At 44.7% G+C, this 24,377-nt stretch overlaps 6 protein-coding genes across 6 annotated transcripts; 3 read left to right on the top strand and 3 right to left on the bottom strand.

Moving 5' to 3' along the window:
- The first annotated feature begins 1,438 nt into the window (after positions 1 to 1,438).
- LOC117894072 (leucine-rich repeat-containing protein 9) lies at positions 1,439 to 2,794 on the top strand. Its single transcript, XM_034800926.1, has 2 exons — positions 1,439 to 1,843; positions 1,896 to 2,794. Exons 1-2 carry the CDS (start codon positions 1,511 to 1,513, stop codon positions 2,763 to 2,765), a joined length of 1,203 nt encoding a protein of 400 aa, XP_034656817.1. The 5' UTR covers positions 1,439 to 1,510; the 3' UTR covers positions 2,766 to 2,794.
- Positions 2,795 to 3,062: 268 nt separating this feature from the next.
- Positions 3,063 to 5,621, bottom strand: LOC117894071 (glutamate receptor ionotropic, delta-1). The gene is made up of 5 exons (XM_034800925.1): positions 5,006 to 5,621; positions 4,587 to 4,926; positions 4,228 to 4,421; positions 3,868 to 4,169; positions 3,063 to 3,813 (listed from the first exon to the last, which is right to left on the bottom strand). Exons 1-5 carry the CDS (start codon positions 5,465 to 5,467, stop codon positions 3,192 to 3,194), a joined length of 1,920 nt encoding a protein of 639 aa, XP_034656816.1. The 5' UTR covers positions 5,468 to 5,621; the 3' UTR covers positions 3,063 to 3,191.
- A 653-nt stretch (positions 5,622 to 6,274) lies between these two features.
- On the bottom strand, positions 6,275 to 6,852 carry LOC117893824. Its single transcript, XM_034800578.1, has 2 exons — positions 6,721 to 6,852; positions 6,275 to 6,656 (listed from the first exon to the last, which is right to left on the bottom strand). The coding sequence occupies exons 1-2, from the start codon at positions 6,770 to 6,772 to the stop codon at positions 6,325 to 6,327; spliced, it is 384 nt and encodes a 127-aa protein (XP_034656469.1). The 5' UTR covers positions 6,773 to 6,852; the 3' UTR covers positions 6,275 to 6,324.
- Positions 6,853 to 9,651: 2,799 nt separating this feature from the next.
- LOC117894710 (phospholipase B1, membrane-associated) lies at positions 9,652 to 12,455 on the bottom strand. Its single transcript, XM_034801891.1, has 4 exons — positions 12,224 to 12,455; positions 11,080 to 11,280; positions 10,208 to 11,005; positions 9,652 to 10,140 (listed from the first exon to the last, which is right to left on the bottom strand). Exons 2-4 carry the CDS (start codon positions 11,266 to 11,268, stop codon positions 9,865 to 9,867), a joined length of 1,263 nt encoding a protein of 420 aa, XP_034657782.1. The 5' UTR covers positions 11,269 to 11,280; positions 12,224 to 12,455; the 3' UTR covers positions 9,652 to 9,864.
- Positions 12,456 to 17,523: 5,068 nt separating this feature from the next.
- LOC117894120 (ADP-dependent glucokinase) lies at positions 17,524 to 19,556 on the top strand. The gene is made up of 4 exons (XM_034801002.1): positions 17,524 to 18,133; positions 18,191 to 18,355; positions 18,410 to 19,136; positions 19,204 to 19,556. The coding sequence occupies exons 1-4, from the start codon at positions 17,778 to 17,780 to the stop codon at positions 19,453 to 19,455; spliced, it is 1,500 nt and encodes a 499-aa protein (XP_034656893.1). The 5' UTR covers positions 17,524 to 17,777; the 3' UTR covers positions 19,456 to 19,556.
- A 140-nt stretch (positions 19,557 to 19,696) lies between these two features.
- Positions 19,697 to 21,944, top strand: LOC117894119 (delta-1-pyrroline-5-carboxylate dehydrogenase, mitochondrial). Its single transcript, XM_034801001.1, has one exon. The coding sequence runs from the start codon at positions 20,276 to 20,278 to the stop codon at positions 21,887 to 21,889; it is 1,614 nt and encodes a 537-aa protein (XP_034656892.1). The 5' UTR covers positions 19,697 to 20,275; the 3' UTR covers positions 21,890 to 21,944.
- Positions 21,945 to 24,377: the final 2,433 nt, after the last annotated feature.

The following is a 24,377-nucleotide window of genomic DNA, read 5'->3' as shown; positions in this document are numbered from 1 at the left end:
GAGAGAGTAGGAGGCTTCTGGCGTTGGTGTTAGCTAATGGCCCTTGAAATGGCAAAAGGCGCTGAGGAATTGGCCACCAACACCAACATGTTGTGAGCCAACTCTTGCTGCTCTCCGCAGCGCACAAGCAGACAAAAAGTCACAGAACAGAGAGGGCGAGAAAACGTCATGACCGTGACGTCACACTGACGTCAGTGGGCATATTGCCAAAAAAAAAGTCAGCTGAGGAGTGAGGCCAAGGCGGCTTCCAGCAACGTCGAAATGTTCGCAGTCAGGCTGCAAAAACGTCTTCTAGTATTGCTCAGAGGTGGATTTGGAAAATGGGGCGAAACAAAGATCTTTAATTAATTATGCCTTGTTTTCTAGAAACCAAAAGTAAGAGGCTTTATTTATTTACTCGCCAAAAAAAATCCACAAAATAATAGAACATCAGATCTGAAAAGGAAAAAAATCAGAAAGCATCCGTCTGAAGGCTCCCTTCACCTGGCAAAAGTCAAATCGCAATACAACTGGCAGCGCATTGTTTTGACGAAGAGCAATCCATTTGGGCTCCTTATTGCCAGAATGAGTCCGATGGCAACCGACCAAAAAGAGTGCAAATTGCAATTCAACCCAATTCTGCAGAGCAGATGTTTGCAAAATAATCTGTGCCGCGATGGTCCTACGATCCTCTAGAGAGAAGAAATGTACAAGGCGACATCTACTCTCATACGATGGTAAAGGGAGAGCAAAGTGCAAGGGCTGGAGCGCAAACTTCAGAAATTTTCTTTGCAATCTTTCGATACGTGCAATTTGAACGATCCCAGCGGAGTTCCAAACAACGGAAGCGTACTCCAGCCGCGAGCGTACAAGAAACGTGTACAGACATAGCCTCGTGTATGGTCTCTGAAATGGCATTCATTGCGCTTCATAAAGCCAAACATAGCGCAGGCTCTTGGTCTTGAGTCAAACAAGACCCCCCAGATCAAGAATCTACGTGTGCCCTAAGAACGGATAGCCATATATGGAATATGAGGCCAGCACGTTGAAGAGACACTTGCTTAAAGAGGTGCAGTAACATTTGCTTATGTTGAGGGGGAGCAAGTTTACTCTGCACCAACGAGCAACTGCATCCAGATCTCGCAGCAGCAGGACACTGTGACCTACGGTTCAGACAGCACTGAAAATCTTCAGATCATCAGCTAAAGAGCAGAAACTCAGTGCAAAAAAAAATGACAAAAACTCACTTAATTTATTCTGTAATATAATAATTATTTTTCTTTGTTTTAAAATAAATCTATGAATGAATAAGTTCACTCATTTATCGAGCAGTCGACAACCCTGTCTACAAATCACCACATATGTACATATGTACATACATATGTACATACATACATATATGTATATGTACGTTACGCCGCCAATGTGAATAGGAATAAAACCATGGCAACCTGGAGCTTATTATATCAATGAAACCAGTCATAACACAGTCGGTCAACACAGACGGTTCTCTAACATTCCATTGCTGACAATGCCCCTTCTGGAGGCGCCTGCGGAGTATCTGGTATCCTCGCCAGAGCATTCCCTGCAGGCGGAGTTGCCGCTTCTGTTGGCGGCCCCAGTGGGACCAGTAGCCTTGGCCCAGGTACGTCTGCCACCGCCCGAGGTGCAGCATCATCATCATTACCAGCAGCAAGTGCATCAGCATCCTACACAGATCCATCGACGGCAGTTGGCCCGTCGGAACTCGTTTGATCGGGATGTGGCCAATGTCGAGGAAACGCAACATTTCCCGGCCTTTGTGCACCTGCTGCCCGTAGTGCTGCCCCAGCAGGTCCCAGAGCCGACTCTGGACGAGCTCCTGGTAGGTTACGCGGAATCAAAGTGCAGCAGCAACTGGTATTCTTCTCTTTTAGCGGAGAGTAACGCAGCGAACGGACCTGGAGGCGGTGGAGACGGTGCGACTCAGGGTTATCTCCTATACGATCAGTCTGTCCCGGCTGTCGCTCTTCCTGCCCCGACTCCAAAACCTGGACCTGAGCGGCAGTGTGCTGAGCTCTCTGCGGGACTTGGGTTACGGATTGCTGCAGCTGACCAACTTGAATATCAGCAACTGCGGCCTCAACAGCTTCGATGGCACCAGCGGCCTGCCCGCCATCAAGGTCCTAATAGCCGATGGCAATATGATCCAGCGTGTGGATCCCCTAGTAGAGCTGTCTCAACTGCGCGTGCTTAGGGCTCGCAACAATCGGATCAGTGAGCTCGGTCTGCTCTCATTCCTGGGCATGTGTCCGCTGCTGATGGAGGTGGAGCTGCAAGGGAATCCAGTCTGTCGCCTGCCCCTCTATCGCGACATGCTCAGACGCAGCGTGACCACATTGCAGCTTCTGGACGGAAACACTCTCAACACGGCAGCAGACATTGCAGTCCAAATAGTGGAGAACGATGAATCCCCTTCCTCGCTCTCCAGTGAGGTATCCGCAGGGAGCAATGAGTCGACGGGACGCCCGTCAACGGCTCCAGCCCCTGCACAGCTCTCGCTCAACTCCAGCATACGGCGGCAGTTATCCGCGACATCCACTTCCACTCCAGTGGCTGGCTCGGTTCTCGGTCTGGTGCGGCAACGTCGTCACCTGGGCCATGCCTGGGTCAGTTCCTCCAGTGGCTCGTCCTCCGCTTCGTCGGCCTTTTCATCTCGAGCCCCCTCGAGGAGCTCTTGCTCTTCCAGCAGTAGCCTGGACATGCAGTCGTCCTATTCATTCACTCCACACACCACAGTAGACTAACTGATGCAAGTCTTAAATTAGTCAACTAAATAAAGCGAAATTGTATTTTCTTGTCATCACAGGACTTTCAATTGCAGAAACCTCGTGGTTCTGTATTAACATCATAATTATCACATTCTCTTCTGTGCAAAACTTTTGAAGAAGTTGCATCGATTTCCAATACCATTGACTGACTTCACACGAGGTAACCCATTTGGTACTTAACGATATCTAGCCAATACTTGAGGAAGCAACGTAGAAGTAAAGGATACTCGAACGAACTACAAAATAAAATTAGAATATTACTCATTAGGTGCACTTTATTGGAGAACTCTGTAAAACGGCACAACATCTGATGTCTACGTATTTTTTGTGCGGAGGTTAATGGTGCAGGTAACAAGATCGTATCAAATATACATATGTATGTATATACATATATTATATATCCTATTCGGTGTAGGTGTATTGAAAAAGCGCGGCCGATGGCGATCGGACGGGAACCAACTGACTCTGGCCGTCTGGGTTGCGAAAGACGAGGTAATCTCGGCCGTTGATCAATCGCCTTACCCCACCATCGGTCAACGGGTCGTTGCCGAGAAGAACCCCGTTGCTCTGGCCCACGGCACGTTTCCAGCGATGGCGAGGATCTGCAGCCACGGCAGCATGGCCACCGTTGAAAATGCTCTGATAGGGCGGCGGAGGAGTAACATTCTGGCCCTGGGTGGAGGTGCCCAGCAACTGCTTTTGTCCGCTGTCCAGGCGCTGCCAGCCCCAGCCCCTCAGCCAGCGAGATGGTTTTATGGATTGGCCATTGGGAGTGCGCCCGATGCCGTGTCGAGCCCATTTGTTGGCCTCCTGGCGACTATTCACGTACCGGAATATAAGTTCGGTGCTGAAAACGGCCAGAGATGTGGCGAACCCGGCCAGCATTATATAGTAGGTCATCATCAAGTCGCCGTTTCTCAGCTGTCGCTCAGTACCGCCCAGATCCTGGGGACATATTTCGGCGCTGGGCAAATCCTTGGCCGACAAATGCTTCACAATGCCCGATTCCACCAGATTGAGTAGCCTGGAAATACGAGAATGCTACAATCTGTACTCGGTCTGGCTATATCCTACCCACTCCGGATCAAAGAGCTGGCTCAAATTCGAGCCAATAGGATAGGCGAAGGTGCGCTTCTTCTTGAGGAACGGCTCCCTGGCCATGGCAAATGGACAGTGGATCTTCTCGTCGCTGTAGCTGATTGTCTTGCGATACAGATAGTCCTGATAAAGCATTATATTGATCGCTGGTCGATCCCGAACAAACACGTATCCATTCCTCTCCACATAATTCTGGAGATTGTACGTGTCGTTCGTCTCCTCGGAGAAGACCGCATAGTTGTTCTGTATCATGCGATTAAGCATGGACAGCGATTCGTTGGTCTGCAACCAAAAAGTATATCGTATTTGCAATTTTGTCGCAGTCTAACCATTGAATTACCGTACGTATGGCATACTCGACCCCACCACCACGCATCGAGACAAAGTGTTTGTTCTTCACCAATATATCGTTGACCGTGTTGTAGGGCAGCGTGAACTTGGAGAGGGTAAGGAAGGCCGTCAGGTTAGCCGTGTAGAAGGACGTCAGTATCGTGATGAATATCCACCAGGTGGCGAATAGCAGACGGGTCGAGTCTGCAATGTTTTTTAATGAATTTATTGAAACGACAAACGGGACCAAAGCATGCAATCTCCAAACTCCAATCTCCAATCCCTCCCTTCATTAGTTCAGAGCGATTCATATCGGTCCTCAGCTGCACTTTGGTCTAATTGCAGTTAAACTGAACAGACTGCACTCACCGGCAATGGGGGACAGGGTGCTGCCCTGTTTCATTAGCGCTCCGTACACGAACCAAGCGCAGTGTCCCAGCGAATAGGGATGTTGGGCGGCGTCGCCCGTTAGGCGATTCCGTATAATGATTAGGGCATAGATGATGGGTCCTACGGCTAGAAGCGATACGAGTATCAGTATCCAGACCCAAAATTCAAACGGTGCCAGAAGGCCAGAGCCACTGGCCGATTCCCTGGGCCGCTGCATCACCATTATCCACTCGCCCTCGTCCAAGGTGGTTGTCGAATAGTAGACGAAGGTTCTTTGGTCCGAAAGTGAGGGAATGAAGGCAGCTGCCAGATCCACAAGCTGAGGAAGGAAGGAAGGAAAGGGGCGGGCGGTTGGCCTTAAGGCTACCAAGTAAATCCCTGCCCTGCCAGATACTCACACTGCTGTTTACCATCTCGATGAGACTGCGATCAAAGTCGGTGGGCGAACCGATGATGTTGTCCTGCGGCACGAATACCTCGTACGTAAAGTTGAACTTCTTTTTGAGGAAATCGATGATTTGAAAGGAGACGCCATGGCCGATGCGCGTGCCATTGTCCAGTACCTCCGTATAGCTCAACGGATAGTCCTCGAGGGTGGCGATGCGGAGGTGCTTGCCTTTGATCCAGTCACGCATCTCGCGCAACTTCAGCTTCTTGTTGATTATCGTCTCCAGGGTCTCCACGGGCGTATCGCTGTCCAGGCCGGCGTCAGTGGCCTCGACATCTATGGGCATTTCGGGGGAAAGGCTCATGCTGCCGTCATCACTCAGCTGGATCAAATTCGCGGGCAGGGACTCGTTTAAAGCCGGACACGCGACGCACATGGCCGCTGCCACAATAAGCTCAATTCCCGTGGCCATCGTTGCGAGATGAGATGCAGATTTCCGTTCTTGGCTGTTCGTTGCTTGTCTAGTGGCTCAGCTTTTTTCGCTTCCTGGACATGCTGTACTCGGGACCGGTTGCAGTTGCCTTCCTCTCAACGCCGTGGACCTCACTGAAATGGAAAGTGGTTCGTTGTGGACACCGTGAACTACAGTGCTCTGCCACGACCATTGGATTGGTATGTAAATATAGCCCATGCATGCATCGACCCACGGCAAATACAATTAACAATAATGACAAGTGCAAACATGACAGTCAGCAGTAACCACCCAACCTCCAACGCCCCTCTACATTGTATGCAGATTAGAAGTTTTGATTAGGCTTCCTTTCCTTTCCCTTCCCTCCTACCCTTCATTATTCGGGCAGGAGTCATACGTGGGCCTCCCCAAGGGTCCCATATTGACACGAATGGAGCTAATGAGCATGAGCCAGCCAATGCAGACAGCCTAAGAAAATATTGTGTGTCGAAATATAGTTCAAGTCCAGCCAAAATGGTCTATGGATTACACGTATGTATATGTAGCCCACTTACGTGTTCAAGGACATATTATGATATACTTCTTAGGGTCACAAGTTGGGAAATCGACTGGCTCGAATTAATTGTCTACTTTATTGCGGCCTTTCTCGGAGGTTCCATGGATTTCAAGATGAAACGAAACCTTTCCATCGGCATACAAAGTTCACTTCCATATAATCTCTTAATTTCTTTGTTAAGCAGCGATCGAAGGAAATTAAAGTTTGTTCAATTTCATTCCCAGAAATGCAATGAATCAGAGCGATTTATCGCCGTTTCCAATCATTTTATTGTCGTTGTCTCTGTCCATAAAATCAACTATCAACCAAAGCGACCATTACCGTCCAACATTTCACTGCTGGCCCCCGTTCCCAAGGAATTTTGACTGCACTTGCACTCGCCTCCGTCGACGCGTCCCTTGCCAGAGGTTAGAATACGCACGCCCTCGGCGAATTTGGGGAAGCCAGACATGGTCTCTTTTATAGTGGTCATCATCACAGGAAGATACATAAAGAAGTCCTTGAAATGGCCTACAACCGTGTGATAGTCCACCGATCGTGCACCTCCAGATTGCTGATATGTATCCCCATCGATATCATTCCCATTCCCCACCATTGACGACGTATAAGGCAGGCCGCTGCATTGCTGCAATACTGTCCGAAATACATTTATATCAAATAAAATACAAATATTCTACAAAATCATAATGAACCTTACCCAACACGACGGCGATTGCAGCTGCTTGGTATCTGTGCTTGTCGTCTCTCATAGCGAAAACTTTTTAGCAAATGTGCAACTCTGAGAAAACGACATTGTATTTTATAACATTTATGTGTGCGCGGTAAGCAGAAAATTTCAAGAACTTTATGTCAACTGATTTGATGTGCAGCGGGTTCTCTCATGTCAAGGTGAAAATGTTGGGACAGATACGTATGGCCCAGTGCAAACGTGTTGTGCTGACCTGGTCGTTCTGCTTATTCACATGGAGGTAGGGCTTCTTGGAGATCCCCTGGAAGAGGGGCTCCCTCCAGAGACTTGTTACTGTTGACATCAGTCTTCTCTTTTTGTTTTGCCACTGCTGTTGCTGTGCGAGCGGGAAGAGCCATGCTTTTAGTCGACAAACCGACACATTTCAAACAAAATACTAGGGCTGCAGAAAAAAATCAAAATCGCGTATCGATGGCCCGTAGTAGAGTTGTCAAATATATATCAAAATATGAATATATCGATATTTTTTTAAAATAAAAATATATGTATATCGTGATGTATGTAACGCACCGATACAAGAGTATGTACGAAGCGTGTCACACGTCCAGACGATGAGTCAGCATTGACCAGGTACAAATGTTACTAAACATTTTGAACTCAAAAAAGAGTTGTTTGCCGAACGAACACTAGAAATAGAATGTACCAATATATATAAGCAAAAAAATATCAAAAGTATATATATATATACATATGTATATATATCAAATATATCGATATTTTAGAGTGATATATTTTATATTATTTTGATTTTTTTTCCAAGCAAAATATTTTACCACCACGATATTTTTTTCAATACTTTTGACAGCCCCACCCCGTAGACAAATGAGCAGTGTGACCGCGGATCTATTGATAAAATATACCGACAGACCCTCGGAAATATACCTCCCTTTCATTTTCAAAATATACTGTAAATATACCGTAATCTTAAATGATTTTCCTCGACTTTGATCTGCTGTTCATTATTACCAGCCGATTAAGGCTCGCAGCATTAAAAATGTAATTTTACTCCAATCATCATTCGATTCTCCACAAGATTAGCTGATTTACATGACTTATCTTTAAACATTAACAATGACTTTATCTTAAACTGACACGCTTTTATCCCTTTCATATGTTTTCTATCTATATATGTACATAAGTATGTATGTATGTATGTATGTACTATTTACCGATCTAGATACATGCATTCTCGGTATATATGTATAACACTACCCGACACGATTTTTTCTCAAGGAACGAAACCCACTTTTTGTCAAAGATTTGGGGCTTTCCAATGGAACCCATAAACTGGGTTAAGAAGTTTTATTACAATTATAGAAGAAGTGCAGCATTTAAGAACCACAAGAAAAATCGAGAAGCATGAAAATTATGTAGCATTATAGATGATCAGGATAGCAGAGTGTCCATGAGTCCATGAGATCCACGATTTCGCAGAGATTTCGATATATTTACATATGTATGTACATACATATGTATACATACATGTTTACATATATACATACATAAATAGGTTAAAAAAGTAAAAAGTTAAAATAGGGTGGACTTTCATTAATTTCATTTACTTAACAATTTTTGTATGTGCATTTTGTTTATATAAATAGAAATTTTATTTATATTTTATATAATATATAAATATATGTACATATACATACAATAGTACAAATATTGATCTTGAACTTGGCGCCATTTTGGGTTTGTTTTTGTGTCGAATACCGAATAAAGTTAAAAGTTAAAATATCCCCAAAAGTATATACTATACCGTAACTGGTTGGTCATTGAGGTTTTCTTCAAATTGTTATTTCGAACAAAGTTTACTTTTCTCCGAAAACTAACGTGTATCGCGCAGTGAATGACAATATTGTTATCGATACTTACGCCTATTGGTTCGGCTCGAACCCTGCAAGTGGCGGCACCGTGCACTTGGCGCGGAAAAAATTATTTTGAACAAATTCTCTCTCTCTCGGACTCATCAAATGATAGATTCGTGCTGCAAATTGATACAATGTCCGGATTCCAGCTGAATCATGGCTTGACGGCTGCACTTATTAGAATAATTCACCAGGCCTCGCAATTTGAATTAAATCTCATCGAGAACAGCTCCAGTTGAATATATGGTGGCAACCGCAACTATACTGCTTACTTAATTAGTAGATACAGTACACATACTATACATTGAGATAAATTACGTAGAATTTAAACAAACTTACCGGCCTCGCTTCATCCATAGGCAACAAAGTGCTCATGTAGAGCCAAAAATGTGCAATCAGAATGCCATCCAAAACCACAGCACATGCACACACGCCACGCCCACCCCCTGCTCAAGTTCAAGTTCAAAGTCAATGGCAATGCAACAGCCTAACCTTTACCTCTTCGTCGGCCCTACACTGTCTCTCATTTTCTCTTTCACGCTCCCTCCCTTTTGACTGAGTTAATTGTTATTGCTTTTTTGCACTGCCCAGCGAAACCGTTCAACGGTTCGGTTAGGTTAATAGGGGCGCGCGGGGCGATTAGCACGCAAAAACACGTACAGAATTGAGAAATTTCAATGTTTCATAAACAGCAGTCAGCGCCGACACCGGCTCACACAAATGAAGCAGCAATTATGAGCGAGCTTTATTGATGTTCCATACGAAATAAATTGTAACAGGTTTCGCGTCGCGCCCCACACTGCGGGTGTGTGGTGCGTGTGTGTCACCCACGTGTGGGGCTGTTACCGCTCGTCACAGGGGTGATTCGTGATCTCAGATGGGACTGACCACCAGAAGGAAGGCAGTCATCATTTCGCTGTCCTATGGTAGATCGAATGTCCATAGTCGATAGGCTCCGCCGCTACTCTTCTACTTTTCTGTATATTCCCATCGCCATTCCGATCATAGATTATTAATATCATTTTGTTTAGTTTAGTGATTCTCAAAGAGGTGCAATTTCTCATCGAGTACACGTAGTTACATTTATCAAGGCGCTAATTTGAGCTACAAATAAAAGTATTATACAAGTTAAAAGTATATATGTATGTACATAGAATATACGAATATGGAAAAAAGACTTAGGCAAGATATCACAGGAAATTCACAGAGCTCAAAGCACATTAAGTTAGATCACAAAGTCCGGACGACTGTTCTCCCGGGTTATGAGAAATGGGCGCTGCTCGGTGGGACAGTGGAAAGTCTCAAAGAGTTGGGTGGCAAAGCCGCTCTTCTCGCCCGGCAGCTCGAGCATATTGTTCCAAATTGAGTTGGCGGCAGCGGCGTGGCCCCGTTGGCTGAGGTGGAAGCAGTCCTCGGAGAAGAAGCGCGTATCGGTCATGCCGGAGCGAGTGCGGGGAAAGTCCCGAAACTGTGAGAACGGCTGCACGTTGATTGTGAAGGTCTGAAAGGGCATTGGAACCATTAAAACTAAATGGTGGAGGAAGAAGCTCTTTTTCATGCTTTCTCACCTCCGTACTGAACTCCTCTCTGCTGGCAATCTCCGAGTCCTTTGCAATCCAACGCTTCATGATACCCTCCAGGTAGTCCAAGCGTCCCTTGCCCTTTCCCATCAGGCAGGGGCACTCGAAGCGCAGAGTGCTGTAGCAGGCGGATGGGAGCCCCGACAGGTTTGTGAGAAAACGGAGGTTCGGTGCAGGGACCACATTCAGCATGAGGCGGGGCACATTGTCCCGGAGATAACGATAGGTCTTGAGCATGTTCTGTTCATGCCACTTAACCGTCATCTCCGGCTCCGGATAGTAGCAGATGTCGGTGCAGAAGTCGTTGTTCCCAATGAAGAGGGTGACCAGCTTCCAGTCCCTGGTCATGTTCACGTTAGGATCCCGCTGCATTCGTTTCACCAGAACCGTAGCCATATAAGGCATGTCCCTGGACATGGCTGCCAGCTCGGCCACATCGAAGCGGGATGACCGATCGGTGGATATGCCATCCTTGATCGCGTACCCATACAGATTCGGATTGAACTCCTTGAGAATGTTGGGCAACGTCAGATACTTTCGCCAGTTGTATTGTCCCCCAATCGACCACACCACGCCGCGATTCTCCACGGTCACGTGCAGCAGATTTGTGGCAAAAATGCCGTTGCCAGCTGTAAGCGAATCGCCCATGGCGCCGATTACATCGATATCCCCAGGACGCAAACGATGCACACTCGTCGGTCGCTCTTCGCTGCGTCTTCCAGGCCCATGCTCGGCATCACAGAACTGCAGCAAGGCCCGAGTCCGCGGATTCGATTTTTGGGTTTTCTAACATAAAAAGGGAAAAGGAATTTTCCTAGTAGTAAAGAGAGTGTTGATTCACTCCGGATCTTTGAAGTTACCCCTGCATTGCGCACGCGCTGCACGTTTTGTATATCGTCGCCAGATCTCCCTGTGAAGGCAAGGCCAAGTAGACGCAACGGACGGTAGACATTCCTCAGAGCCACATCCAATGACGTGCGCTGTGACGTCACACAGCCAAGAGAGATCAGGAAGATCAGAGCAAAGACTGGCGGCACATGCGATGACATCTTACACGACAGCTACACAAAGAGGGAAGCGAAAGAGTGAGATTTGGATCAGAGTATGTGTGAGTATGTGTATGTATGTACATGGTGGCTAATGAGGTCTGTGGGGCTCGTATTATCTCGGTTGAACTCTCGATTTCTTTGGTGACGTCCTCGAGTGTGAACCAGTTCCCCAGCCTAGGCCCGGCATTACACAGAAGCTAGGCATCTTCAGTTTATTCACCTTTCTGATTTGTTTTTTGTTTTGTCTTCTTTAGAATGAATTTGCGTCTCTACAGACAGCTGGACCGACAAATTTGAACATTTTGGACTTAAAGAATATTCACTAAATTATGCTAATTTATTGCGTTGGTAAAAATTCTCTGACAACTATACATGCATAAATAATGATATGAGTAATCCATTTAGCTGCGAGTCGAATATGTGCGATGTTGTTTTATTTTAAGATAGTTTGTCGATGACAACTAAAATGGGCTAATTACGTGAATTTGAGCACATCTTCTTCTCCCAGCTAGCTACTCGTATTAGCTGGGTTCCTTATTCACTTTTATCATCTAATTGATATTGATCTTGCGCGCAGAACTATTAAGTCACAGACTTACCAACAAATTATATAAATTATGTTGGACTGCAGGCGGAAGTGTCGATGAATAGGGAAACCGAAACAGAGCTTGCTGTACATACGACAGACGCTTGAGAGCGTGCCAAATCCAGTTGTGATAAAGATTGATTTAAATTTTGATTTCATTTAACTAAGCGAAACTGCTTCCTTTCAGCACAAAGCGAGCAGAAAGGCGAAACAAAAGACTTAGGAAACAAACGCAGACAAATAGAACACCACGCAGACACATACTCGTACATTTGTACATTTCTATACATTTCTACACATATATGTACATATGTATATACTTATATCCGCAGATTGCAAACTATAGTTATCACCACGAGAGAGATTTACCTTATAGATAAAATCGTTGTCTACGATCACTTTTCGTTCACGGATCCCTATACCGATCCGATACCGCGTTTCTGTTTCGGTGTAAATCTTGCAACTGTCACAAGAACACCAATTGCACAATTACACAAGAGAGATAGAGAGAGAGAGAGCGAAAGAACAAAATTATCAATATTCCAGGCCAGGCGGAGTGAGCGTCCGGCTCCGTCAATTGCTTAGAATCAACTGCTTGGTAGAATTTCCGATTATGTTGATTTTATATGGATAGTCCCCAACGGACTGCGGACGGCGGACGGCGAACTACGCATAGAATAAAATAAAATACAACTAAAACAAAACAGCAACAACAATCGCACACGAAACACGCGAAAAAGAACAAAAGCAAAGTAAGACAAGCAAGAACGCCGTTGAGTATGAGCATTCCGACTGCCGAATACCGCCGATACCACGAATAAAAACTTTAAAATTCTTCGAGAAGGAATAATGATAAAATTAGCGGCTACCTCGAATAATAGGACATCCCGAATAAACATACAGACATAAATATGTACATACATATGTACATACATACATAAAAATGTATATTTTATCACAGATTAATGATGGCAAAATCATTACCATCTACGTTCTTTTCGTTAAATCTGTTACATGGATTCACACGAACAGAAAATACCCTAGTCCCATACGAGCACCAGGTATGCCCGGACAGCAACAACAAGTATTGGCGCTGTCTGAGCCCCAACACACTCGTACAGACTGACAGACAGACAAGCACACAGGCAGACTGGTAGACGAAAGGACAGAGGGGCAGACAGACACACCAACCGCCCCAGACCAGCCGGTTAATGCTGAGACGGACTGAGAAGCGTTAAATTTGTGATATTCACTTTCGTTCAGCTGATAAAAATAGTGTCCAGACCAGACAGAGATAGAGCCAGGCAATACACTTGTCATGCGTGATGGCCTCTGACCGGTCCCCGTCCCCACCAAGTGATTCCGATTCTAAACTACAAACGACAAGTCATCGTGTGTCTCGTGTCTTCTTCTCCGTGTTACGGGATAAAATCGGACATTCAAGACTTGAAGCTTGAAGCGAAACTGTTATAAATAGAAATGGGCAGACTTTGGTCCAGGCATCAGAAGTAATTTATAGACACTAATTGGCTCATGCGAATGGAGATGGGATGGGATGGGGATTTTTATACATATAAGCTGCAGGGCCATAAAACAGGAATGAATACATTTTCATTTGCATTAGCGACAAAAGAGTGTAAATCAAAAAGTAATGGGCAATGGAACTAGATAGGATCTGTAGGGAAGTCTATTCAAAATTATCTATACAATGTAATTAGTTTGCACTTCAAATGTACTTAATATCGTGCTAGTACTTAATATCCATATATCCCCAAACCCCACCTCAAACACGCGCAGATAACACTTCCTATACAAGTCACACACCCTCCGGAGTCAAGACACATCTATGCCTAGTGCAATATTGATTAACCTTGTGTCAATCCAACAATAACGGCATGACAACATTTAGAGAGAAACAACGAACAAGAAGAAGCAGAAGGAACACGCAACAACTTGTTATGTATAAAAATCGACAGGCCCAAGCAACAAGAAGGAACCGTAAAAATCAGAAGAGAAAGGGAGAAACCCTGAGTGTCGAGGCTTTAAATACCCTTTCAATCACAGATACTCGTTCAATTTTATTTAGTGGTCGGATGCAACCGACTTTTTCCATGTCTGGCGAATGATTTAAAAGTGTACTCTCGTGGTGGTTCTTTTTACTTCATCTATTATAAAGATCTTCGTTACCCGCTGGGGGTATAAAACAGGGTATAAAACAGAATAGCTGAAAAGATGCTGCTGTGACGCATGAAGACTGCTTGTTGAAACGTCGTCTCTTCAAAAGGTAATGAGATGTTATGGAAGCTCTTCGAGTACCTTTCGCCGATATTAGTCTCATGGCGCAACTTCATTCAGCATGATACTCGGACGTTGCATTTCAATTATGTACAATATATTTATAATATAAATTGGATATATGTACACATTTGTAGTTGATGAACTTCTGTTTTACACAAATAGTCCTACAGCTCTTCGACTAATAGCACTTTTGAGCTGGGTAGAAGCACTAAGCTGAAACACCAATACCGTCTATTAGAGCAACACGGGAAAGATTGTCAGCCTGCACTCAATGGAGAATCTCCAATACCAGTATATCAGTGCTATTCCACGCCTACTTAAGAGTATAGCTGAATACCGCAGGAAAAGGAGAAGGAGCTGATGACAACAGGCCCTCCGTTGGCCTGTAGCAATGGTCAGACTCCAAAAGAGTCCTGCTATATGCAGCACCTGCTGGAATAGGATGCGGGTCTGGTATGGATCACGAGTGGCGAGAACAATTGTCAATTTCATATATGCGGGACGTTAGGAACATTTTAGTGAACATTTTGCTCATGTACCTCAGTCTAATTTATCCCTATAAGAAGTCAGCCATCTCTGGCAAACTCAGAGCAGAGATCTTGCACGGGGATTTTGATGGTAAGCGATCTTTGTTTGATGTTCTAAATTTTCTTCCAGTATCTCCTCTCTTAAGTGTTCAAGTCTCTGCCCCAGTGATCGTTCTCCCAATTGCTTCTGCACATTGGTGCAGATTGGTTTCAGCACGAAGTTGTACCGAACTACTTTGTTACCCAATTTAAGAGGACAGCGAGCGTTAACTAGTGTACTTGTATTCTATGTGCGTGCGCCAGGTGAGACACCGGCCCAGTTGGATCTTATAGTCTCTGAGAACTAGCCGACAAACAAGACGGACAGACGGACGAACATACAGACATGGCCATACAGACTCGGCTATTGATGCTGATCAAGAATATATTATACTTTATGGGGTCGGAAACGTTTCCTTCTGTGCGTTACATGCTTCCACTTGGTGCACAAATACAATAAAATAAGATAAAATAAAATAAGTATGCAAATTTTTATAGTCTGGTGTCAAACTATAATTTAGTATTAGCTGGAGAATCTCAAGATGGTGCAGGTTGCCAAAATTCGGATTCAATGCATTATTTTATTTTTTTTGCACTTAAGTCTTCATATACTTCACTATACTTTCTGGCCAAATTTTCCGAAGGTTTTTTAAGCTCATTATCTGTTGTGGCTCTTATTTTTAAGCCTGATAGAAACTCTAAATCTTTCGCCCTTTTATGCAGAGCTTCAAATCGCCATTGTAGGTGCTGAATGATTAGATCAATTGCCTCTAAAACGAGATCCGAAGTTTGTTTTCCTGTGTTACATTGGCATATTCATCATCTGCTTTAAGGAGACAATCTTATTTTTCGATTTCAACTCTCCGACGTACTTTCAATACCCAAAGAATTTGCCATATTTGTTCTTTCTGCAATACGATTACAATATACGGTTACTCTGAAAAAACATAACCTTTTTTGTTTACTTTGTTCTTAATTCATTCAATTGTATTCAATTTTAATATGTTTTAACTTGAGTTGGTTTGGGTCTAAATAGGCGCAACTAAAATTTGGCGCCCGGGTCAAATGCCCCTTTCCCCCCGCTCTTGGAGCGCTGAGATTTCGATGGGCCGTGGGTACTTTGGGCTGATTTTTGACAATTTATTGGGAGTCGTCTTTTCTCTTTTAAGAGACTTGGTGAGTATCGTGTAGTATCTTTAAGACCTTGCTTTAAAGATGGCAATATATACGACTGCCCTTCTCGTCTCTCAACCGGGTGCCGTGACCCATGGATCGGAAGATCCAAGGGGGAAAGTATGCCCGACTAGCATACTTTCGAATTGGAACCAGGCTGAGTCGCTATATCTTTTATATAGCTTCTTATCCTGGAAAACCCAACACCGTGGTTGAAATACCTTCCTCAGGAACCGCCACGTTAAATAAAGCTGAGAGATCAGATGACATACATATGTATGGCCATCTCGTCCCTATCGTTCTAGTCACTAGAATCTAGTGCATCAGCAGTGCAGTCGATGTCTTCTTCGTTGTTGATCTGCAGTGTTAGGTCTACATACTATGTGGGAAGCTACATACATATATATCTACATCATTTTTGGATTTAAGCCAATTGGTCCCATTAGTTGTGGTGATCTATAAACTCCGGGCATTGAAGAAGACTTGATTTTAGGTTTAGATATCCTTTCTGATCATAATATATACATATGGACAAACATCAAAACTAAAATAGTTGAAAAAAATAAAGCAAGCAAAGAATAATGGTATTTTACTATTTTTTCATCACATTGAATCATATTATCAACTGATACTAGTTTAAGCCAACAATAGTCTAGAGATTTTGGGTAAACTCTACAAAAGAATTCTTAAAACTGTACAAAAAGTAAAATTTAAAAGTTTGTTATACATTTCTATGTTCGGAAAAAACTTAATAATCTTACAAACAACGTCTTATATTTTACTGTACGTATTTTTAAGTTTATCAAATTTACTTAAAACATTTCTGTACATGTGTGAAAGCTATATATGTTCACATCTCTGACGAGGTCGACACAGGCCAAAATTAAATGTCAAATCAAACTCATTTCCAAGTATTTCTGCATCGATATTTCTATCTAATTATTTGAAAGGTAACTAATCTACATTATATGCATAACATCAATTCACTTTTACGTTTTTTATACTCGATAATCGTTTTATAAATTTATAAGGAGATAAAATACATAATAATTGCATTTCTGTCCGCTCCATATCCACTCTGAAATAACACACTCCTCATGATTTCATAAAAGATTTTAAGTTTTAACGGGTTTTCTTTTGTAAACAATCGCAAAACAGTGTACCCAGAGAGCATGCACTTTGTCCACTTTGGTCATTCTGGGCAGCGCAGGGCGAAATCTGAAAGCATCTGAATACTGTGCTTTATGAAAAGTTGTTCCACAAAATCTTTCTAGAATACTTAACCTTATAACAAAAATTTGAAATAAAATATTAAATCTCGGCGAACGTACATATATATAATTATATGTTAAAAACCAAGGAATTTTTGTACCCGTGAGACAGACATTTTTGGACCAAACTTATCAGAAATTCTCGTTATTATATTGCATTTGAACACTATGAACACTAATTTAGTTAGTTTTAGTTTTGAATCTTAATAACTCTCTCTCTCTCTTCGCAGAAAACTTAGACCACATTGGGTCTGTAGTGTCATACGACCATAATTTCGAATTTGTATTTCTACGGTATATCTAAAAATGTAAATGTATATTTCGGTATACGTCTGAAGGTCAGGCGGTATATTTTATTAATAATTCCGGTCACACACGTTCAACAGACACAAAATAACAACATTTTTAACTATTTAATTTAAGCCATTATAGAACAGACAAATAGGCATTAGCTAACGGTGTGGAAAACTGCATCAGCATCCATATACCCTGAATGCACTTGAAGGTCAAAGGGTATACGGAAACCATCAGAGCGAAAGAAACGCCACAGAGCGGTAGGGCACAAGCCAGCAAACATTTTCGGTCAAACTTTTAACAAGTTTTTGCGGCCGAAATATGACGGCGTTGCGGTATATGGGCTGGCTGACGGGCTGCTCGGTGTTTACGGCTCTTGTATCGATTATCTGGCAGGCGTTCCTCACACTGAAGACTCTAAATAGGACCACAGTGCTGCTTACCGGTCTCCTGGCCATCGAGAGCAGCCTGAAGAGACCAGCATACGAGCCTGCCCCAAAGGTAGCCATAGGGTACGGAGCCTGCACAGATTTGCAGATCAACGCCACGGAGTTCCTGAACAGGTTCTACAAGGGGCGGATTCCCAAAGTGACAACATCCGCCAGGGACGTCGTCAAAAACGAAGACGAGCTGCTTCAGTCTTTTGCCTATTACTTTCAAAACGGAGCGGCTGCGGAGTAAGTAGGAATTTTATTCGGATAGGGAGCATTTTACCTAAACCAACTTTCCTGCAGGCGAGTTATGGCCAATGGAACATTGTTTAAACAATTGATTGGGTATGCCAAGGTGATGGACAAGGAGCGTATCCATTGGTACATGGGCGGCAATGCTCCGCTGATGGCTGTGCGATTTTTCATGGAGGGAGCCGAAGTCTTACTGGGCGCTCACATGTCCAAAAAGTATTTTTGTTCTCATCTGAAATAAACCTGTAGCTCATTTTTAATCTCTCTCAGACTGCGCCCCCTGCTGCCCAAGGAGATTCGTCTGGCAGGCGAGGAGATCCCCGACGATGACATACATATAATACTGGAGTACATGGCGGGCGATGCCTGGGGTCTGTTGGTGGCACCGCGTGCTAACCGCTATATACTGCACAGCGACAAGAACAATCCGCATATCAGGGCGGTGGAGCAGATGACGAATGCCTTGAAGGTTTACCAACCCCAGTTGCTAGTGGTTAGTGGCCTCCAGATGATGGACATGTTCAGTTTTAACCCGGGCGAGCGAGAGAAGCGCCTGCAACAAGTGAAAATGCAGCTTACCAGCCAGCCCAGTGACACACGGAATCATTTTGAGATGGCCTCCTATGTCGAGCTGAAGCTGCTGCAGGAGCTGCGTCACTTTGTCCTTCCGTATGTAGACTCTCTCGGCATGAATGAGCAGGAGCTTTCCAACTTGCAGCAGGTTCTTACCCATGACCGCACCACCCTGGCAACCGACTCCAATCCACGCATTGCCCACACACTCGATCAAATGCGACAAGTTTTCATCAACTTGATGGAGGATTTCAGCGTAGAGAGCCGTAGCGACCCCAAGCGACGCAAGATCTCGCGACTTCATGTGCACACACTCGCCCACCAGGCGATCCTGACCATCGCCGACTCGCAGTGGAAAAACACGCGTGCTGCAGCGGCCAAGGCGGCCCTGACCGCTCATCGCTACGTCTGCAAATCGCAGTTTGTAAGTTTGTTCCCATTCAGCGCCTCTTAGATTCTCCTTTGAACTAAAGCCTAATTTTCATCTTCAGATAAATCCGGAGTCCGTGCTTCAGGTGCTGGACGACAGTTTCGCCACATCCATGCAGGATAATGCGCCACGCATGCGAATCGGCGCGGCCAGTCCGGTTCCTTGCTGGAAGGAGTACATACAATATGGTCGCCAACTGGAGCGCATTAAGGTTGAGATCTGTGTGGCCCCCGTGCTGGTCTGTCGCGTGGCCAGAAAAACGGCAGGCGCAGGGGATAACATATCTGCCTCGGGCCTGGCAGCGCAGCTGTAATGTATAACATTAAGCATACAAACACGAAGACAGTGAAAACGATGGGACCGCAAGACTGCTTAGTATTTACCCAGAAACGAAACCTGCAATCCAAGAGTCGATTGGAGCAGCACGGACTTAACCCCCACACCCACGATGCATTCCCCCGTTGGATGGACTTAGATGTAGTACTCGGCATATTTAGCACCTTAGTGACCTTAGAAACGCGTTACCTTCAAATCAATTTGACGAAATGCCCAAGAGAGAGGCACGGCACGAAAACAACGACAACCAATTTCGATAACATATCTAAAGTGAGTTCTGCAAAGAAAGGGAATACTAAAGGAGATATCTTTTTAGTCGTAAAGTACTTCTACTAATTCTTCTCCAACCCAAACCAACTCCACTCATCATCATCCACGTTAATGGCATGGATCTTGTATCCTTATGTATAATGCTCCAATTCGGAGACAAACCCAACCTAGTCCTAAATTTGTGATTCTAAACTATTTGATATTGTGATCCATTCCTTCTTACAATGTGTTTCGCGCACTTGGTTTGAACCCCAAAAAACATGCATGCCACACCCACCCCAGTGCCTGAGCAACGCGCTTTCAGACCATAAGACACTTGTGAAAAACTTTACTCTTGTTTGAAAATTTAACAGTCATGTTTAATAGTTTGGAGCACACAGTCTCAGTCAGTCTGACCTGCCTTTCCCACAACTGTCTTAAAATTGCGAAACGTACTGTTCACACACTATACACACACATACGGATCTGGCGAATTTGAATTAAAAATTCCTGTTGAAAGCATCAAATTGAAATTGTAAGAGTTTATAATGCCAAGGTTTGGTTTTTTGGGGCTCAACCGAGCTCCACTACGTCGTCGAATGGGTGCAGACGGGCTAAGCAGCGAAGTGATCAAGACTCTGGAAAAGGATAAAGTGTCCGGTGGTCCAGACGCGGTGAACTCAAAGGACGGGGAGCCCAGGATGAACATGAACCAGCAGTTGTTGACCAACCATGCCGCATTCCAGATGGACCGAAAACCCCTGCAGGTACCCACTGTCGTGGGCGACGAGCAGATGTACACTATGGACAACCAGAAGCTCTCCTGTCCCCAAGAACTGAAGCGGACGGTGGCCCACATATATTATGCGAACCGGTGCCAAATTGAGAGTGCGATCAGGGCGGCACTACGGGCTCAGGGAACCTGGAGTCTTGTCACCGTGGCGGACCGTCTAACCATCTGGAGGCATGCTGCAGACATAATCGAGGCGGATAGGTCCCGTATGCGGATGTATTTGATGCTGGCTCAGGGAAAAACAAGCGTCGACGCCGGCAAGGATATTTGGCGCCTTGTCACGTCTCTTAGAGCCAATGCCGACTACCTGGAGCGTTTATCGCAGCTGCGCTTGGAGAACCAGGGCGAAGAGCGCGTGTTTCCCATGGATGGCTTTGTGGCTGCAATAGCGCCGTTCGAGTCGGTCGCCCTGTCCGCCAGTCTGGCTCTGTGTCCGATGCTCATGGGCAACACAGTTTTGTGGAACCCTACCCTTGAAGTGGCCCCCATAAGCTACCTCGTCTACCTGGCCTTCAAGGAGGCTGGTCTGCCAAAGGGCGTGCTGAACTTTGTGCCATCCAATAGAAGACTTTTCCTAGACACCATCACGGATGCCGTACACTTTGCCGGAGTCAACTGCCACGGCAGCGCCCAAGACGTTCGTTACATTCACAAGCTGGTGAGCGATAAGATGCAGCGGTACATCTGCTTCCCTCGCCTGGTGGCCGAATGTGCAAGCCAGAACTTTCACTTTGTTCATAGCAGTGCCAAGATGGAGGACGTCTGCTCGGCCACCGTGGAAGCAGCATTCAACTATGCCGGACAGTACTCCCATTCATTGTCCCGCATGTATGTGCCATCCTCCATGTGGACCGAGCTGCGGGAACAGCTAATCGAAGCAGTAAAACGACTTACAGTCGGTGATCCCACCCAGAAGGAGACCAAGATGGGACCCGTCATTAACCGGGCAACCTACGAGCGCTTGCGGAAACTAATGGAGTCCAACAAAGAAGCGGAGTTTTTGTGCGGTGGCACCTGCAACGACAACATTGGCTATTTTGTCGAGCCGACGATTTTGCGGACCATGAACCCGCTGGATCCCCTACTGAGCGAACCCCTTTCGGGGCCGTTGCTCCCAATATTTGTCTATGCCGATGACTCGTTGGCGGAGGCACTCAACCTGGCCACCCACCAGTGCAAGCACGCTCTGTCCGGCTCAGTGTTTGCCGCTCGGGATGAGGTGATCTCGCATTGTTTGAACCAACTCCGAATGGCGGCCAGTAATTTGTATGTAAATGAGAGTTGCACTGGCAGCTCGGGTGGCCTAACGCCTCTTGGCGGCCACCGTCTGTCGGGATCGAATGCTAAGTCTGGCTCTGCCAAATTCTAGAGGAGACGGTGGACCATCCCGAGGCGTCATCTACAGGAAAGTTGCATGCATATAGAAGCTATTGATGAAATGAATCAATTCTCGTAAAGCGGCTCTTTTCGTTTTCATATTTCCTTTAAGGAGTTGAATCTTTTTAGAATCTTCACAACCTCCGAAGAAAGAATATTATTGGCAATTCAAGATAATGTATTTCATTTCATGTGCACAAGTCTTTGAAATTTCTATCTTTATACCCGGTACTCGAAGAGTAAATAGGGTATATTGTATTTGTGCACAAAGTGAATGTATGTAACGCACAGAAGGAAACGTCTCCGACCCCATAAAGAAATATTCTTGATCAGCATCAATAGCCGAGTCGATTGAGCCATGTCTGTCTGTCCGTCCGTCTGTCCGTCCGTCCTGTTGAGCGCCTGGATCTCAGAGACCATAAAAGCTAGAGCCACCAAATTTTGCATCCATACTTCTGCGTGCTCACACTCACACTCCACAAAAGGGCGAAAACCTCCCAAATCTACAATTTTTAAGATAGCAGAAATCCAAAAACGCCATTCCGTAGGGAATGACCATATCTATCAGATCACCAAATTGGGATCCGATTGGATCATTATTATAGCCACAATGAAAAACCAGAAGGGACGTGTGAGACGCTTCTTACGCGTCACAATTTTTATACCCGGCACTCAGTACTGCATCTGCACTTTAGCGGTTATTTGTCAAATTTTACATTTTTTCTTCATCAGTCATCTACATCAACAACACTGCTCACGCCAACACGCTCCTTTAGCTCGCCACCCTCCCCTATAGACACACACTGCAGAGTCGTGGCAAAGGCAGAGACGTGTCAGGGGGAGAGGCCATAAATAGCGCGAAGCAGAGTGTGAACGCTGCGGGACGGGGTGGGTTTGGCCACTGAAAATTAATTTCTTCATTGTGGCTATAATAATGATCCAATCGTATCCCAATTTGGTGATCTGATAGATATGGTCATTCCCTACGGAATGGCGTTTTTAGTTTTCTGCTATCTTCAAAATTGTACATTTGGCCCTTGTGCGGAAGCGGAAAGGAGCGTGGCTAATTTTTAAAATACACTTGTAACAGTGTGAGCATACAGAAGTCTGGATGCAAAATTTGGTGGCTCTAGCTCTTATAGTCTCTGAGTACTAGGCGCTCATCAGGACGGACAGACGGACAGACAGACATGGCTTAATCGACTCGGCTATTGATGCTGATCAAGAATATATATACTTTATGGGGTCGGAAACGTTTCCTTCTGTGCGTTACATACAACCGTTATTCGCACAAATACAATATACCCTATTTACTCTTCGAGTACCGGGTATAATTCATTTTCAGTGGCCAAACCCACCCCGTCCCGTAGCTTATAGCAAAACACTGGCCGTCTGCCGCTGGCTCTGCCTCTGCCGCTGGCTCTGACTCTGCCGTGAGTCTGCAGTGTGTGGGAAGTCTAGGGAAGGGGGGCGAGCTAAAGGAGCGTGTTGGTGTGAGAAGTGTTGTAGATGTAGATGACAGATGAAGAAAAAATTTAAAATTTGACAAATAACAGCTAATGTACTGAGTGCCGGGTATAAAAGTTGTGACGCGTAAGAAGCGTCTCACACGTCCCTTCTCGTTTCAAATTTGTTTTCTTATCTCTCGAACAGCTGGTTTGGCTATCGTTTCAGTCTGTTCACTTATACATATCTATCCTTTTATGGCAGGGCTCGGCACACAAACGCACGCAAAACGGAACCCCGAAATACATTGGTTTTGGTACGAATCACTGTAACATGCGTGTACGTGAGCGGCAGCGCCGCGGCAGAGCACATTGATAATAGATAAGGCCATGTCGCCCAAAAGCGATTGTGTACAGTGGCTCCATCGCATAATCGGACAGCAGTTTCCTCTGTACGAATGTGCTCTAAAAGTATATAGAAATGCGTTAAACCAACCGTTTTTTATACAACTTTATAGTATTACGTATCCAAATCATAAGCAAAAACTCATACTTTTTAGTGAGAACAGTTAGTTTAAATCGAAAAACCTAAAACCAAAAAGTCATGTCTTAAGACTCAACGCATAATGGGACAGGGCAAAAATGCCAAAGAAAATCGCGTTTTTTTTCTAAAAATCTTTTCAAAGTCCCGCTTTTTCTAATCGAATTTATGCAATGGATGCCTGGATATATACCAGACAGAACAAAAATATTTTTTATGCCCCCCAGGAGAGCAACCCTTTTTCGAAATTACGCTTGCTATAGACATAGAACACGGAAGGAAAACTGCTCGGAAAATCGCCGAATGGGTTGGAAAAGGCTAATCTATGGTTCACTATATAAATATAAGGTTCCATAATAAGTTTAGGCTGGTCAAAATGTTCGGGAAGGCCACGGCTAAATTTTATATTAGCCAAAAGGGCATTCAATATTATAAAAATTAGTCAAAATAACTTTAAAAATTCAAAAATATTAGAACCTACCTTAAAATTTATC

The sequence above is a fragment of the Drosophila subobscura genome, chromosome J (genome assembly GCF_008121235.1).
Source record: "Drosophila subobscura isolate 14011-0131.10 chromosome J, UCBerk_Dsub_1.0, whole genome shotgun sequence".
NCBI lineage: Eukaryota > Metazoa > Arthropoda > Insecta > Diptera > Drosophilidae > Drosophila > Drosophila subobscura.
The sequence above is the reverse complement of the archived record's forward strand: the minus strand, read 5'-3'. Positions and strand labels throughout refer to the sequence as shown.

Excerpts from the sequence above, each read along its gene's own strand:
- LOC117894072 (XM_034800926.1), top strand. The coding sequence starts at position 1,511 with ATGCCCCTTCTGGAGGCGCCTGCGGAGTATCTGGTATCCTCGCCAGAG. Across the intron at positions 1,844-1,895 it reads CGACTCTGGACGAGCTCCTG|CGGAGAGTAACGCAGCGAAC; the intron begins GTAGGTTACGCG and ends CTTCTCTTTTAG.
- LOC117894071 (XM_034800925.1), bottom strand. The coding sequence starts at position 5,467 with ATGGCCACGGGAATTGAGCTTATTGTGGCAGCGGCCATGTGCGTCGCG. Across the intron at positions 4,927-5,005 it reads TCGAGATGGTAAACAGCAGT|CTTGTGGATCTGGCAGCTGC; the intron begins GTGAGTATCTGG and ends TTCCTTCCTCAG. Across the intron at positions 3,814-3,867 it reads AGCCAGCTCTTTGATCCGGA|GCTACTCAATCTGGTGGAAT; the intron begins GTGGGTAGGATA and ends TCGTATTTCCAG.
- LOC117893824 (XM_034800578.1), bottom strand. The coding sequence starts at position 6,772 with ATGAGAGACGACAAGCACAGATACCAAGCAGCTGCAATCGCCGTCGTG. Across the intron at positions 6,657-6,720 it reads TGCAATCGCCGTCGTGTTGG|TATTGCAGCAATGCAGCGGC; the intron begins GTAAGGTTCATT and ends TATTTCGGACAG.
- LOC117894710 (XM_034801891.1), bottom strand. The coding sequence starts at position 11,268 with ATGTCATCGCATGTGCCGCCAGTCTTTGCTCTGATCTTCCTGATCTCT. Across the intron at positions 11,006-11,079 it reads AGCGCGTGCGCAATGCAGGG|AAAACCCAAAAATCGAATCC; the intron begins GTAACTTCAAAG and ends TTTTTATGTTAG. Across the intron at positions 10,141-10,207 it reads GAGAGGAGTTCAGTACGGAG|ACCTTCACAATCAACGTGCA; the intron begins GTGAGAAAGCAT and ends ATGCCCTTTCAG.
- LOC117894120 (XM_034801002.1), top strand. The coding sequence starts at position 17,778 with ATGACGGCGTTGCGGTATATGGGCTGGCTGACGGGCTGCTCGGTGTTT. Across the intron at positions 18,356-18,409 it reads GGCGCTCACATGTCCAAAAA|ACTGCGCCCCCTGCTGCCCA; the intron begins GTATTTTTGTTC and ends AATCTCTCTCAG. Across the intron at positions 19,137-19,203 it reads ACGTCTGCAAATCGCAGTTT|ATAAATCCGGAGTCCGTGCT; the intron begins GTAAGTTTGTTC and ends TTTCATCTTCAG.
- LOC117894119 (XM_034801001.1), top strand. The coding sequence starts at position 20,276 with ATGCCAAGGTTTGGTTTTTTGGGGCTCAACCGAGCTCCACTACGTCGT.